We start from the raw sequence: 16,833 nt of genomic DNA on the forward strand, positions 1-16,833 counted from the left end.
AAAAATAACGATTACAACCCCGATTCTTCTTGCGAGTATTTTTAAGCAAAGTTCAGTGTATCCTCTAACAGTAATAAGAATACTCCCGCCTCTGCTTTTTTCCTGTTCAGTGCGATCTGAGCAGAAGGCAGAAAGAGCAAGGTCACCCGCGCTCCTCTGTGGGTTGAAACTCCCCAGCCCCCGTCTGGGGAGGCCTTTTTAAATACTGAGAGCAAACAAAGTCAAATGCTGACACGTCCTCGGAAGCGGTAAGAATGGTTTGTTGGGACACAGACCACAGATTAAGTGACTGCAGTAGTAGAAATCGTTTTAAAGTATAGCCCAGCTCTGCAGGTATTTATAGCCGCTGCCCTTTCCCTGGGCGGTGGGCACCCGTCCCGGGTGTCCGCACAGGGTGAACGACACCCCGAGTTCTCTGCAGGGCTCCTGGTGACTTTTCTGTGCAATCAAAAAGCAGCCTGGATCACACCGTAATAAATAAGTAGCGATCCCCAGTGAAGAGCAGTGGATAAGCCCGTGTGTTTGCTGGAGGGGCTGGCTGGGTGCCTCTGGCAGTGGGGGCTGCCGAGGGGCTGTGTGGGGCCACGGACCACGCTGAGCTCCTTGAGACTGCAGGCAAGGTGGCCGCTGCTTCCAAAACAGCTCTGGGAGCAAAAGATATGTCTTAAATAAGGCTTAGAAAGTGGGTGCAGAACCACTGATATTGGGACACCAATAGTGTTTGTCTGGGGCATCCTCTGCTGCGAGAGGAGGGAGCGCTGCAGGCAGCCGTCCCGTGAGTCAGGGGGCTGCTGCTTGTCTCTCCCAAGATGATACTTTACTTCTTTTTCTGGTGTTTTCTCACCAACCCTTCAGCAGTTTGACTGATGTTACATATTTTAGCTGCATTAGCTTCTTTGCTGGTTAGAAATGGCAGAAAAAATGCTTTGACCTTGGCCCGTGTGCTGAGAACAGAGTCCAGGCACAAGTTTTTTGTATCAGTGATTTCCCAGCGCAGGCTCCTGCCTCCCCCCTCCCCGCTATCCGGAGCGGGCAGCAGCAGCGGCCGCACGCTCTGACGTGCCATTGGGGAGGGTTTGGGTGGGCTGTCCAGCAGCTCCTTTTTCCTCTTGTTAAAGAGAGAAAAGGAGAAACGTAATTTGTGTGCAGGTCAGGTTAATTGCCACCCAGATGAAAGCAATTAGGTGCATTAACTGGGAAATGAAATATCACATGAAAATATTGTTCCGATGTTCTACATTTTTTTCTTGGATCGTGTGTGTGAGCATTTGTGGGTGTGTGTCATCTGCCCGTGGACACAAGGCCTGGTTTTTGCATGCATATTCTCTTCTTGTATGAGTACCATCTCCATCCCTTGCCCTCCTCGCAGCCCTCCCCCTGCAGACCCCGTCCATGGAGGAGTGGGCGTTCTGCACCATCCTGTCTGAGGGAAGCAGTGCCGGTCACAGGTCCAGCCTGGCTGGCTGGGGCTCTGCGAGGGGATGTCGTGGGGGTTGGCGTGAAATCGGCACCTCTTTTTCTCGCTGCTCAGGCACAAGGTTAAGAACTAACCCTCCAGGTCACCCCGTCCCCTCTCCCGCTGTCTGGAGGTGCCGTCTCTGTTCAGCGGGGCAGGTCTGGGTGGCCCTTGTCCAGCTCGGGTCCGAAGCCCGGAGCCGTGGGTCCCGCGGGGACCGCGTCCCCTCCTCGGCTGGCTCTGGGCTTTGTCCCCGTGTGTGCTGGTACGCTTCAGAACGTGTGTGGCAATCCCAGTTAGCTCGGCCCGTTCACATGGATTTAGCTTTCTGGTTTTCAGTTACTTTGTTTTTATGTGTCCCCTGTGGTCAGAGAGGAGAGTCTTTCCCTGATAACACGATCTTCCACTTGCAGAGAAATCTGTTACTTCCCCATCTGCTCAGGAACATCTTTTAAATGGTTAGAAAAAAAAAAAATGGCAGCACAGGGAACTTTTTCCCCTTCTTGTTTACAGCCCAGGCTGTGCCGAATGGCAGGGCCTCGGTTCTGGGCCATTTCGGAGGGGGAGCAGAGCGGGGCAGTGCTGGGGCACTGCGGGATGGAGCATCCCCCCTGTTCACTCTTTCTGCAGCTCACCCTCCGTGTTGCCACGTCGGTTCTTCAACGCTTGAATTATGGCCTGAGTCGGAGCAGTTGCCAAAGTCCCGGGGATGGGATGGGAGCCTGAGGTTAGTGGGGGGGGCCGGTCCCTCTGCACGCCTGTTCCTGGTTAGCAGAGGGGGCTCCGTCGGGGATCCCCTGGGGTTGGTGGGGATCCGTGTGCTCCCTGGCAGCAGGCAGAGCCGTGCCCTCATGGCCCGAGGGGAGGATGGGGCTCTGCCCCCACACACCCTCCGGCTTCCCAGGAGCTGGGGTCAAGGCAGGCACTCGGCTTTGTCCCGAGATGGCTGTCTTGCTGATTGCTCAAAAGAGTGTTAAGAGGATGCTCTCAAGGCTGGGAGGCCTAAAATTAGATGTGGCATCTGTGCTTTCGCTGGTGGGCTTAAAAGAAAACGGTTCCTGGCTGCTTTCGTTCTTCAGCTGCTTGGCCGGTCCACACGGGGTGCTGTGGCTGCACCCTGTCACTGGACATTCGTCTGTTTGTGCTGGCCGAGCCCCCAGCCCCGCCAGCCTCCCCTATCCCCGTGTCCTGCAGCGAAAAGAAAGGGCTCGGAGCAGGTATCGTTCTGCAAAGGCGTTGTGAGCAGGAGCAGGGACTACTTGTCTAATTCATAAATGGCATTAAGATCTGTGTAGTGCAAGCACAAAAGGAGCGTTAGTCTGCACGTGGAGGGCGTGTGGAGAGAGCAGCTTTGGTCTTCTGCCCCTCGGTGATCTCCGTGGCTGTGTGAGCCTGGGGAGAGGAGGGGATTCCTGCCCCAGAGGAGATGGATTTGAGAATGGAAGGTTATGGTGTGGGTTAAACCAACTTAAGTATTAGTCAGGCCAGACTGTTTCCTTGGGAAATAAGTAGGGCTCTCTGTGCACCAAGGACACCAAGGGCTTGTCCTTGGGGACTCCAGGTGACTCTGCAGTCACCAGGACGATACGGTGTACGGCACCGATGACCTCGGGGCTGCTCGGCAGGGCTGGAGCCTGCTTGCATTGCTCCTGTTTTGCTTTCTGTCCCCTTCATGGTTCATAATCGGGTGAGTTCCTGTCTTAAGTAACCTTGCAATACGTTTATGCTGTCTCTTCTCATAGATACCTTCTCGGTCTGAGGAAGTCAAGTGTTTCATCTTGTCTGAGATGATTTATTTCAGCAGCTCCCTGAGCTCACTGGCTGGAGATCAGGTTTTGGGCAGAAGTTTTGGTCTCGGCGCTGTACCTGGGGTGCAGGCAGCAGCCTGCTGCAGCGGCCACCTCTGTGGTGCAGAGGCTGCAGGGTGGCTTTGCCCAGGCTTTGCGTGTCACGTGTAGCACACCTGCCTCCTTTCACCTTTTTAGCCTCATTTTCTGCCCCTTTCTCAGGGATGCCTGGAGGGTGGGAGCCAATGGTGATCGCTAAAACCAGGAGAGTCCCCAGTGGGTCGGGTTATGACATGGCCTCTGCCATCCCTCCCGGCAGTAGGTGTGCGGTGGCTCGGTTGGTCGGTGGCTGTTGGGGACTGTCCCTGGGTGCCAGGGCACAGGCTGCCCCACAGGGCAAATGGTTTTGGTGCAGCTCCGGGCTGGAGCAGCCTCCTTGCGCAGCGAAGGAGAGCAGAAGGGAAGAGCTGCGGGCTTGCCTGGGCCGGGGCTGGCAGAGGGGGGATTCAGGTGCAGCGGGGACACAGCGTGTGAAAAATAAACTGTCAAAATAAGTAAATAGGGCATTTGAAAAGAATAAAGATAATTTAATTGGGGAGATTAGAGAATGGATTTGTGAAGCTGGGCTTGTGGAAGTTATTTGTGCCCCTGGGCTGGGAGGCAGCCTCTGAGCTGCTGCCATCTCAGCCCCGTGCCGCGGAGGTGTGGGAGGGACGACCCTCTCCCGAGGCGTGCTGGCCCTGCCTGCCTTCACTGCCAGGGAGTTTTGGAAAACCCGTTGTCATCTGCTAGTGTTTATTTAAATCTGGTGCAGATCGGGTTCCCATGTGTGTTTACCACGGACCGTCGCTGTTGTTCGCGCCGCGCGCTGTGCTCTGCTCTCTGCGAGATGCGATCTTGGCTCTCCGCCTCCAGCAGTTACACACGAAAACAAGGCACGGTCAGTTTAGAAACATATTCAAGGCTATTTAGAAAAAAGGAAATAAATTCAGCGTACAAGGCTGCATGTTTATAGACTGCTCAAAGCGTTTTAACAGATGGGATGCTTTAAAGTTTCCGCGCAGGCCTTGTTATCTGGATCAGCGTGGCTTGGTGACTGTGGGTGGAAGATCCAGCTCAGCTCTGGCTGAAGGCAGTGAAACAGGACTGTGAAAGAGGATGTGAGGCTCGTTCCCGAGGTGAACAGCCATGCTCGTAGCTGAACGTGGGCCTTGCACCTCAGCGTGAGTCACAGACCTTTGTCCGGGCATGAGCCACGCAACTGTTGACGGGAAGGCAGTTATTTTTAATGCTGTGTTTGAAAACATCACGCACAGATGATGCCGTTTGAAAGGCAACGTTTGCTACTGGTAACATCCCACTATCTCAGAGATGATACCTGAAGTGACTGGGCAGGGTTCTGCCATCCAAGTTTGTGTGCAGGTGCTCGCTCCGTTCCTGGCTCAGCACCTGAGCGTTACGGCCCGGCCAGGGCTTCTCCGACGGCCAGTCCGGCTGAGTGCCCGTGTTTGCAAATCCACCACGTTGTGCTCCAGCAGACGTGTTTCTGGACAAGGCAGTGACATCCTGGGGACACCGAGCAGCTCGTGCCGGGAGCCGGTGCCACGAGGAGCTGTGCCAGCCCTGCAGCGTTTCACGTCAGGCTGGTGGGTTGTTCTGCTGCGACTGTTGGAGTAATTTTAACATGGAAAACGTAGTCAAATTAAAGAGTGAAGGAGGTGGAAATTGTGTTTGTTGGGTTGTGTCAGACCGATGGAGAACAGAGGGGGCGTGAGGAATAGGCGTAGTGCTGTATTAGCATGGTGAATTGCTTAATGAATGACTCTTACTTGAGCAGGTAAGCGTGGGCTGCAGGAGTGGTGCAGAGAAAGCAGCAAATGTACTTTGTCGTGGTCTGTCTCAGGAGTCGGAGGCTCTGCGGGGCAGGGGCAGCAGTTGTGCCTTGGCTCCTTTCGGGTGGCACGTGCCGCCTGTTGCTGGGACAGAAACTTTCTCTGTGGGTTATGAGAAGTGGTTCAGTTTTCTCTTATCCATGATTGCTCTTGGTTTTCTGGGTGTGTTGTGAAATCTTGGCTGGCTGGTGAAATTAGCTGTTGACAAACAAGTGCTTGTATTGCACAATTGTAGTTCCTGCGCTGCAGAAATGCTGGCATGTGGCAGGAGCTCCACAGACTCTCCGTTTCCTTAAAGAACCCTTCTGAAACGACAGTAAAATGCTTCCTGTAGCCGTAAGAGAGATACCGAGGTTGTTTTTTTCTCGCCCCTGAAAACCGCCGCGCTGCTTTGCGAGCAGCCCTGACCTTGGCCTTCAAGCCGTGTGCCAGGCTGGGATCTCTGCCCGACGTCACCGCCGCTCCGTTGTGTCTGCCCGCGCCGCGCTATCTCCTGCTTTGGGTTCCCGAGGCACCCTGACACTTGCCATACATCGTGCAAACCACGCTCACGTATTCTGGAGCCCTCCGCAGTGCTCTCGGGGCTTGTTTTTGCCAGACCTCGGTATTCCTGAGCTCTGTGGGGTGGGTGCAATCAGCCGGCACCGACAGAGGGAAGACTCAAAGCTTTGGGCAGCCCCTCGAGAGCCTGCTGCTGACCCCCCCTGCGGTCCATGGGACCCCCGTGCAGGTGGGTGTCTGGGGCTCTGCCCAGAGCTGCCAGTCCCCTGCCGCCTCCGCACACATCCTTTTGGCTCATTGCAGCGTTATTAGCTACGTGCTTTGAGGATGCCCTTCAAAGGTCTCTTGGAAACTGGAAAATAGCTCGTTCAAGGTACCGTTATCACAGCTCACTCCGAGTTGCCCATGCTTTCAGTGATGTTTTTCTTACAATTTTCCCTCTAAAAATAAAAGAGAAAAGGCAAATTGGTGTCTTTTTAAAATCAAGGGTGTTCCTGGGCAAATCCTTCCTCTCTGTGGACAGGGGCTGCTGGCAGCAAAGGTACTGGAGTGAGCTGGGAGCTGTCTTGGTGCTCAGGGCTCAGCCTGCGGCCGAGCTGCCCAAACACCCACCTCCCGTCGCGGTGGGACGCAGGGGGCTGGGTGCTGCCCTGTGCGGACCCCGAAGGCAGGAGCGTTGCACCCGGTTTTCTGTTTGTGTGGATTTTGGGTTTATTCACGCTGTGGGCCCAAATGGGGCTTTTCAGAACATAAAGATTTTCCCCAAGAAGTCCTGGCACTGTCACATTTGCTCTTAATATAATTTCATTTCTAAGAGCTCACCTGCAAGCATTCAAACAATACCAGAGACCAAAAGCAGATCTGATTTTGACCAAAAAGTTGTGGTGACCTACTGAGTGTTAGAAGCTAATTGCCTCGTCCAGTGGCTTGACAAAAAGCCAGTTTTAACAAATAACTTAAAATGCTGTTGGGTCCCATAGTGCCTGGGCGTGCATTGGCTTGTAACTCTGACAAGTCAACGCTCTCGGAGCGTCTTGGTGCTGTGGTTAACGTAGCACGGGCGGGTGAAGTCCTCTCCCATGGTCCCGGCTCACGGGGACCTGCCTCAGGTTGTGCCAGGGGAGGTTTAGATTGGATGTTAGGAAAAATTCCTCACTGAAAGGGCTGTCAAGCATGGGCACAGGCTGCCCAGGGAAGCGGTTGAGTCGCCATCCCTGGAGGCATTTAAAAAACGTGTAGATGTGGTGCTGAGGGACATGGGTTTGGTACTGTTAGGTTTGCAGTTGGACTTGATGATCTTCAAGGTCTTTTCCAACCTGAAGGATTCTGTGGTTCCGTGACCCGGTCCCACACTCGCACCACGGTGGGAGCTGCGGGCTGTGCTGGCTGGGGAGCGGTGGGAGGGTGGGGGTGTGGAGCTCTGCCTCCTGAGCACCCCGGCACCGCCGCTGTCCTCTCGTCATGCTTGGCGCCTGTCCGGGCTGTGCCAGGGCTGCCGGAGGCTCTTCATGCTTCCCCAGCAGCACTTGGAAGGGTTGTGGTAAAACTGGGGATTGGGCAAAGCAGCAAGGGGCAAGGGTGGCCCCAGGTCTTCGTGGGAGCCCACGCGGTGCCCCTGCTGGCAGCTGGTTTCCCCATCCTCGTTCCCAGCTACACAGACTGAAAACCAAGAGCGGGTCATTCCGACTACTGGGCTGGCGAGTGGACAATGTGAAGCTCCGTGATCCACACTGATCCACTCCCAGCATTTAATCATAATTATTATACGGCAGCTGCAACTTTTATTTTTGGCTCTGAGGTTTGTTTTCGCCCTTTGGTGCTTGGCAGCGCCGTGCTCTGCACATGGGGCTGTCCCAGGGCAGGGACCTCGGTGGCACTATCCCAACGTACCCTGTGCGACTGGGAGACGTAGAGGCAGTGCCTTTAGTCATGGGATGGATATAAACAGGAGTCTGCTGGGACACATGCACAGCAGATGCTTTATGTTTCCACCAGAGGCTTCTGGCTGGTTTTAGTAGTCATGTGGATGAACAAGGCATCCTGGAAGAAGGTTCAGTCCAGCTGTTGCTGGGTATTGAAAGACGGAGTGGGTAGACAACCAGCAAGACAACAAAGCAAGAAGAAAAGAATAGCTTAAGGGAGTTTGATAGCTTAGGGGGAAATAAGGTGTTTAAAATTAGGAGTCGATAAATTCATCTGCAGTGAAGTGACAACAGTGACCTTAATGGAGTGGGATCACGTAGCTTGATGAGCATGGAGTCCTTTTTCGATGCACAAGCCTCACTATTGAAGCCAAAGTTACATGAACACTACAACAGCCAGTCCCAGTTGTCTTGTCTTTCTAGGCCGTGCTGTCACCGTGCCTGTACTTCGTCACACACTGTACCTAGGGGCAGTGTCAGGAGGGGCACCCCAGCATGGTCCTCTGCGTGGTCAGGGCGAGGTTTGGCTTAGTCGTTGCTTGCCTCCTTTCTGCTCAGTGCTTGGCTTGTCCCGTCACCAGCATTCTGGGTTTTGCCCTGAACGTTCTCCCAAGCACTATCCTCTGTGCTCACCTGTAGCTCCTCCTAACCTCGTTTGCTGACCTTTTCCCTTGCTCTCTCTCTGTTTTACGCTGCAGGTTGGAGACTGGCCGTGAGCATGTCTTGCCCATTGACTATTACTTTCCACCTCAGAAGACTTGCCTGATCTGTGGAGATGAAGCATCTGGGTGCCACTATGGAGCCCTCACTTGTGGGAGCTGCAAAGTCTTCTTCAAACGGGCGGCTGAAGGTAATGCACATGGAGAGAGAAGGGAAAATCACTCCTACCTCCAAGTGTTGTCTTTGTCTACCAAAGTAGCCTAAGAGTCAAATGCTACTAACATGAGTTCTCTCAGCAGCAGTCGAGTCTGTAACATCTGAGTGCTGGAGGCATTTGCAGCATCGTGCTGTGTTTTCCTCCTGTTGAAAGAGGTTAAGCAGCCTGGCTCTGGGGAGCCTGCCAAGCCAAGGGCACTGAGGCAAGAGTGGTGGGGTCAAAGTGTGGTGGTTTCTAAGATTTCTTAAACAAGTAAAGGAGAAAATTCAAGGATAAATTGATTTCTTTGTCATATGTTTGCCATTCCACATTACAGATTGCCCTCAAAAAGTAGCCAAATCCGTTTGCCAAAACACAATCCTTTTCAATGCCTGTTTGTCTTAGTGACCTAGTGAGACCCTGGAGGAGTCAGTTCCTGCTTCTCCTCTTGGCTCTCAAGGGTGCTTTAAGTTCCCATCAGCCCTCCTGCGATCTCAGACCCACAATTCCAAATTTAGGGGCTGCTTTTCCTCTCTTGCATCCCCTTCAGAGGGTCACTTCTCTCAGTACATGCAAACGGGCAGAACCATCTGTCCGTGGAGAGCTGTGCTCTGACCTTGGTGTCCACGATCCTTCTCCCCAGCCCTCGAGAAAGCAACTTCTCCTTCACATCCAGCTCTGTAGTGCCAGGCTCTCCAGAGATAAGTGTGAGCCCAGATGTCCCCTCTCAGCAGCACGCTCTTTGCACCGTCTTTCCTTGGTAATTAGCACGTAGAAGGACCCAGCCCAGCTGTCGCCTTGGGCTGTGGGTCAGCAATGTCTGGTTTCTTCACTGCAGCGAAGAGTCGTGGTTCCTTGGCAGCAGGGCAGGACTCTCTGCTGTGGAAGCCTGACTGTCCGGTCACATGCCTGAAAATCACACGTCTGACTTGTTTTCTGGAGTGATGAACCAATACGGACCATCATTCCTCCTCGGTGCTAATGTAATTTGTTTGGCACACGGTTGGCGATGGGTGTTGCAGGCCGTGGCATCCCTGGCAGAGGGGGGCACCGTGGTTCCCAGCTGGTGGCCAGGACAGGGACGGAGGCTGCCGCCTCTGGCGTGTCTCACCGTGACCTTCCCTCCCGCGCCTGACGTCACCCCTCTGCGGAGCGGGGGTCCCAAACCGGAGGGTGCCCACTGCCGTTGTCAGAGCACTGCTTCTGGATTAATTCTGGCGTTGTCCTGAGCGTTTTGTGAGTCACCTTTTCCCTGGTTCATCGTGCGTGCTACGAGTAACTTGGCAGCGCTAGTCCAGGGAAGAGTCGGGCTGTGCCACAGAGGACAGCAGCATCCTGTTGCTGTAATAGGACAGTCAAACAACATCAATACATAATACATTTGGCATATTTTTCCCAAGTAGATAATTTACAGATCTGTCTCTTTGCTCTGCACCAGTTCTGTGTAAGGCCAAATGGATTGGCGTGTGCAGCCAGAGTAAATAACAGAGGCTTGGTAAAGTCAGCAAGTTATCGGTGATTTATAGTAAGTGGAGTCTTGGCTCTCTCTGTCAGATAAAGCGCTGATGAAATACCCGGTGTCAGCCGGCGGGTCCCGGGGCGATGCTCCTCCTCTGAGCCCGGGTGGGCTCCGTCCTGCGCGGTGTGAGGGCTGTGGGGTGCCTGCTCGGGGAGAGGGGCCGCCTGGGCTGCTGGCACTGCTCTTCATCGCCTGCCGTGGTGGTGGGCCTTCTCCTGATGGGGTCATGGCATTAATTTAAACAGTATTTATGCCTCTTCTTAGTTTTTAAGCCTCGAGGTATCGCAGAGGGTTAAAAGTGGTTGCGTTGGGATCGGGCAGCAGCAGCCCTTTGCCTTTCCCCTGGACGAGACCGTGGAGCGGAGTGTGTCTGCAGGGAGGAGCAGCAGCCCAAGGGGACCTGCCTGAGCGTGAGGTTTCATCGTACCTCACCCTGAGGCACATGGATAGAGTCTGTGTGTTGGGGAAGAGACAATAAATCAGACTCCTTTATAGATAGTGGATGCAGGGTAGTGGTAGGTGGTGATTTCTGTCCTGGCTCTTGGAGAGTTTCCAGCCAGACCTTTCCTTCTTGGAGTTGAGGAGCAATATTGAAAGCTGATATCGCAGTGTGTTCTCATGTTTTAAAGTCCATAAAATGCATCTCTGAAAACCTTGGGTCACCTTTGGAGGCTTTTTTCAGCAGCAGATCAGAAAGCTTCCCCGATGAGAAAAGAAACCTTTTCTTCTGCCTGTTACCTTCCTGTTACCATGTAAATCAGCAGCCTCTGATGGGGAGGAGAAGCGATGGGCTGGGGACTGAAGAGCAGCACAGACAGATCACCTCGGAGGGAATGGAGAATAGCTGGACACGTAGTTTTTCTTTTATCATATTCTTTGACTAATATAATACCGAACTTATTTGGCAGCACTTCAGGGATATTTAAGAAGTTGTTCTAGACATGCACTGGCTTCTCAGGGATTAGAAAGGGAAAAGATTTTTTTTAAAAAAAAGTTATGGCGTTGATTCCTCTTCCCTTTTGGAACACGCTGAGGGGTTCGTGTGGTTTCCAGCAGAGCAGATCACTCTGCTTTGGTAAAACTTTTGGCAGATTTGAGGTTTTTTGCAAGCTCAAGCCCAGCCAGTTCTTCCAGAAAGATGCTGGAAGAGTTAACAGAAAAGACGGGAATATTTTCCTGATCTCTTTCTGTCGGCTCTCTCGATTTATGGACTCTCTCAAGATGTCCAGGTTATATATAGACCTGCAGATTCTTCAGCTCTGATGTGGGCTTCCTCACTTGAAGATGGCCAGCCTCATTTTTGTCACCAAACCTGGCGTTTGTCTGTCCCTTTCTGTCACCCGCTCTGGTGTCCCAGGGCTGAGGGATGCGGAGGGTGGGGGCTTGCTGCCCCGGCGAGAGGTGCTGCTGCTCCTCTGCTGCCAGGCACGCTCTCAGCCGAGGACTCCTCCTCCTTCTGATTCCTCTTTCTCCTCCAATAACAGAGATTTGATAAACAAAAAGTGCATCCACCTCGGCACAGATGATGGTTTTTCTCAACACGCGTAGGCCCAGCATCACTGCGCGTGGTTATGGTGGCTGGGGTGAGTTAAGGACATCGGGGTTTGGTCCTCACGGTACCACACTTGTCCCTGAGACAGCACAATGCTTCCAACACGACACACTTCCAGATCGATTGGCAGCCCAGGGGTTCCTGTTGTACCATCCCACCCAGGGAGGGAGTCATTTCTGTCTCCTCTGCATCCATCCCTGAAAAATGGTGGACCTTCCTCGTCCCTCCAGGATTGCTTGGGATCTGGTGGCCGTCGTGGCCAGTTCAGAGCTGCCTCTGTGCGGCGTTCCTGGCAGCGCGGGGCTGGGACTCCTTCGGCTCTGTGCCTGGTGGGGCTGCCTTTAAATAGCAGAGAGCTAAATGAGAAAAATAACGCAGTGTTTGGCAAATTTCCTAGCGGGCTGAGAGCCAGCCCGCTGTGCAGTCCGTCCCGATTCCCTCTCAGTCGCTCTCCATATGGGTTATTGTTCTACCCCTCCCCGCAGAGCCAGCCTGCCCTCCCCGCACCGCCGGCTGCTGGAGTCGCTGCCCCAGGAAGGCAGAGCCGGCGCCGGTGCTGAAGCCTGCCCTGTGTCACCGGGGCTGGATGCTTTCCTTTTGTTTTCTTTAGTCTTCTGGTAAATACAGGTGACTATTAAGAAAGTGACTTTGCAAAGATGGTTTATTAATAGTGGCTTAGTGCTGGTTCCCGAGAGCTTCATAGCGGTGCCCTCTGGTTATTTCTAATGGGGGTGTAAAGTGGGAACGTCAGAGCGGTCCCAGCACCAAGCCCACAGCTCAGCTCCTGCCTCAGCCCAGCTGAGGGCTGGGACCAGAGGTTTACAGAAGAGCACTGGGGCCCCTGTGGTTACCTGAGACCCTGGGGGATCCGTGGCCTTATCCCCCAGCTGTCAGGGTTTGGTTTATGCCCTGAAATGCAACGATGTGTCTCTCTTCCAAAAGGCATTTAATGGGGTTTCACATTCACGATCGTAAATCTTACTCCAGACATTTGCAGAGGTTGCTTTGATTTCTGGGAGGGAGAGCTACTCCGGGCACAGCGACTCATGTGGCAACAGGCTTTTGGTTAAATAACTTCTGGATTGAGCAACTAATCCTGCTCCATAAATCTTTCTTTTCGGTCGAGGCTGGAGGCTCTTCCCCTCTGCTCCGGATGGTCAGGGCAGTCCCGGGTGACGGGCAGGGGGGCTCGGTGATGGCAGAGGCAGGGAGGGGAGGGGTCTTCTCTAGGCATACATCTGCGATGTCGTCAGCTGGGTGGTTATATCTGAGGCTGGTGCCTTGCCAACACCCCCGTTGTAAAGAGTCTGAGTGATGGGCTTAGCAAAGAGCAGGACTGCTGGGTAAAGTGGGAGAGTGTGTTTAAAGTTTAGACCTGTACATAAAGGTTTGTACACTCTGCTTTGGAGTGCTATGAGAAAGCATCTCTATTGTTTGCAGGAAAAAAAAGGAGAAAAAAAATCATTCCAGTGTTAAACTCAACAAAAGTTTATACTCGTGGTAGTTTCGATGGGCTCTGGAGCCATCCCAGTGTCAGACGTTGTCACCAGACAGGGTGACAGCTGGAGGGGAAGGAGGGCAGAACCACCTCACAGCTCTCCGTGCCTGGGAAAGCAGCGCGTCCGTTCCTGTGTGATGTGCGCACGTAAAGAGGTCGAGTGGAGAGAGTGTGGCCTCAGCACTCATTTTCCATGGCATAAAAATAACTCCAAGTAACCCATCTTCAGCTGAAGTTGTTTGTTACTCACCCTCCTCAATGGGCTGTTGAAAGAGAGGATGGTGCTTGTGTTCTCTGCGATCTGGTGTAATCACTGCTTGGGAGGCCTGTCCAAGGGTCCTTAACGCTGGTAATGAGCGAGGGGAGGGGGTGAGAAGGGGCTGATGAGAACGGCGTTAGAGGGTTTAGTGAGGTGTCACGTGCTCTTGCCCCGTTATGTCTCCAGCCTTACCAGCTAAGGCGCTGGGGGTGGCGTAATGACCAGCTTGTAACGAGGATGGTTCTAGGGAGTTCAGACGTGTGGTATTTCTGCAGCCCTTTGGCCCAGCTCCGTGCGCACGCAGCGTGGGGAGGAGCTGGGCACACGCTCAGCCTTACAGGGGCTTTTCTGCGCCCCGGTGCTGAGGGGCTGCGGGTGGGGGCTGCGGCTGGCCCGTGGTGCCAGCGCCAGGATGGGGCGGTGGGACCGTCCGTGGGCTCCTCCCGCCCCGGGCGCAGGAGGCAGAGCTGCTCCCCGGAGCTGGGAGGGCGATGGGGAAGCAGCAGACGGTGCCAGCGAGGTCTGTGATACCGGGCTGCTAAAAACTTGCTGCTTTTTCTGATCCTGGTATCTTCAGAAGTTGTGGGTGTGCGTGTGGGAGGTGGGGAGTTGTTGCATCAGGGCACCAAAATCCGCGCATCTCTTGTCCAAACTGGTGCATTAATCGGTTCGATTCAACCTCATCCTTTCAGTGGCTCTTGGATGACTCCAAAGGGCTGTTTCCTATGAGAATACAGCAAGCAAACACTTGCAGGATGATGGATAAAGGCTAAGCTGGATATAGACTGACTTCCCATGTAGGCTACTTAGGCAGAGCCTGAGGTGCACAGCTCTGTTGTTAACCGAGAGCGGTTTAGTTTGGAACGCTACGAAGAACATCAGATAAATCCTGATCCAGTGAACGTGTTTAGGCTTGACAAGAAAACAAATGATGTGTCAGGAAGGAAAGTTCATTCTTGGCATGTCGAGCAAATGAGGCAGTAAAAAAAAAGAAGGAGCTGAAGTGTGGAGCTCTAAGGGCTGCTCGCTGAACAAGTGGGTCTGAGGTAGGTCTGACAGTAACTTCTGAATTTTCTGCAAGCCCCCCTGAACCTGCTGCTGCCAGGGTCTCCCTTACAGGCAGGTTTCCTCCTGGCTGGCTGCGAGGGCAGCCCAGGGGACAGGGTGACTGGGGCCAGCCCGGCATGAGGCCACGGCGGCAGCGCCTGTGGGGCAGCAGCTCGCCGTGCAGTCAGCTCCCAATCCCAGTGTCTGTAACCTGCAGACAACAAACCCAGTCAGTACTAATGGGTGGCACAAAAAGTAATTCAGCCCCAAAAAGCACTGTAAAGAGTTGTGGCTGTAGAGGGAAGGCGGCTGTCTGGGGACCGGACTCAGCACGCTATCGGTAAGTGCCATGGCAGGAGGGTCAGACTGTGTTTTGGAGGTGTTCTGGGAGAAAAACGGCTCGTCGCAGCAAAAAGCCAAGCAATAAATGTATGAGAACCAATCTGTCCGTATTTCATTACTTTTAAATTGCTGTTTATTGACTACCTGTGCTGTGCTGCACAGCACAGAGTGGTTGTTCTCCCTGGAGCTCTTGGTGCCAAAGCAGGCACAGAGCAGTGCTGGAGCATGGAGAGACAGCAGTGACCACGGCTGCGTGCCGGGCGGCCAGCGCTTGTACACAGGACCCTCTCCTGGGGCAGCGGAGGAGGAACTGCGCTGTTTTCCCTAAAAATACCAACTTCCAACTCACATTTTCTGCTGAGGCATGAACTGGGAAACCAGACCCCTGATATGGTCTTGTCTCTTCTCCGTCTCTTCTCCGTCTCTTCTCCGTCTCTTCTCCGTCTCTTCTCCGTCTCTTCTCCGTCTCTTCTCCGTCTCTTCTCCGTCTCTTCTCCGTCTCTTCTCCGTCTCTTCTCCTCTCCTTCTCCTCTCCTTCTCCTCTCCTTCTCCTCTCCTTCTCCTCTCCTTCTCCTCTCCTTCTCCTCTCCTTCTCCTCTCCTTCTCCTCTCCTTCTCCTCTCCTTCTCCTCTCCTTCTCCTCTCCTTCTCCTCTCCTTCTCCTCTCCTTCTCCTCTCCTTCTCCTCTCCTCTCTCTTCCTCTTCTCTCCCGATGCTGGTGACCCTGAGAAACCGTGAGCCCGTTTCCCCTTGTAAGCCTGCTCTCATCGGTACCCCCCACCCACGTGCCCTTTCCTCTGCTGTTCGCAGGGAAGCAGAAGTACCTCTGTGCCAGCCGCAACGACTGCACCATCGACAAGTTCCGAAGGAAGAACTGCCCGTCCTGCCGCCTGCGGAAGTGCTACGAGGCCGGGATGACTCTCGGAGGTACTGTCTGGGTAACGTCCCGGGGTCCTTGGGGTGGGCCGGGGCACTGGGCTAGTCCTGCAGATAGCGAAGGTACCTGGCGTGTTAAGTCAGGAAATGTCTGAAAAAACGGGGCTGATGGAGCGTGGTGAGCTTTGGGAAACGTGCGCAGGTTTCTAATACCAAAACTGTGAATTTCATTAAACTTTTGTTTGAGTTTCAGGAAACATTCTTTTCCTTAACTTAAAAGCTTGTTAATCTGAAAAAATGTAAACAGATGGGTTAGCTGGATGCTCACTCACCCCAGAGCCTCTTGGAACAGAGCACTCCCGTGTTCAGATGATTCTTCCCCTGCAGAAAGGGGCATTTTCCTTTACAAAATCACAGCACGAATATTTTTCTTTGCTGAATGGAAGCTGCTCCTGTATCACTGGTAAAGATCCTTGACACCGTTCGTCTCTCTTACGAAACCTGTAGCTCTACCAAAACGTGACAGAGTGCCCGTGTCCAAAATGTGAGGTTTTCTGCTCAAAATGTAGAAGCCACAATGTAGATCACCGAGTGGCTCATCTTTGTGTTTGGTTGATGCGGGAGTGAGGAAGCAAATACCCCGAAACATGGGGTGGGCCTGACCCACGGGAAAAGGCCCCTGGGAGCGGAGGGGAGGGGGGTCACGGTGGTACAGGACGGAGAGGCTCTGGCAGCGCCAGCGCAGCGCAGAGGGACGTGGGGGAGTCCTGGCTCCTTGGATGTGCCAACAGTTCGGTTTAAACACTTGCCCCATCGCTGGGATGGGCAGTGTCTCCCGGAGCTGCTGGGACGTGGTCTTGAAGAACTTGCTGCCGGAAAGGTTCTGCTTTATTGCTCATCGAGGAGCAGTGGTTTTGTTTTGTTTCTCCCCAGGACAGTTCTCACAGCTCAGGGACCACCAAAGACGTGCAGGCGGCAGGGCAGGAGCCGGCCTCTCGCCCCTGCTGTGGCAGCAGCGGGCAGTAAATTGGAGCACGGTGGGGACACAGCTCTTGGGGAGGGGGTGACGCAGAGACGTGCAGCTCACTCACAGAATCACAGAATCAACCAGGTTGGCAGAGCCCTCTGGGCTCATCGAGTCCAACCGTTGCCCTGACACCACCCTGTCAACTAGACCATGGCACTAAGTGCCATGTCCAGTCTTGTCTTAAACACATCTAAACACTCCTTTCCTCCTGGTAGCCAGCAGCAAAAACAAATGTCCCAAGGGGTGACGCAGTCCTAAAACCTCACGACGCCAGCCCCGAGGGGGGGTGCCCAGCCCACC

The 16,833-nt window shown here is 53.8% G+C and overlaps 1 protein-coding gene across 1 annotated transcript in view; it reads left to right on the plus strand.

The window, feature by feature from the left end:
* The window catches only part of AR (androgen receptor), a 39,522-nt gene that overhangs the window by 7,163 nt on the left and 15,526 nt on the right, over positions 1-16,833 (plus strand). The window contains exons 2-3 of the mRNA XM_068411787.1: positions 8,257-8,408; positions 15,441-15,557. Of these exons, the coding sequence (XP_068267888.1) occupies positions 8,257-8,408; positions 15,441-15,557 (269 nt within the window). The remainder of the gene's footprint in view (positions 1-8,256; positions 8,409-15,440; positions 15,558-16,833) is intronic.

This window comes from Nyctibius grandis, chromosome 13 (assembly GCF_013368605.1).
Source record: "Nyctibius grandis isolate bNycGra1 chromosome 13, bNycGra1.pri, whole genome shotgun sequence".
NCBI classification, from domain to species: Eukaryota; Metazoa; Chordata; class Aves; order Nyctibiiformes; family Nyctibiidae; genus Nyctibius; species Nyctibius grandis.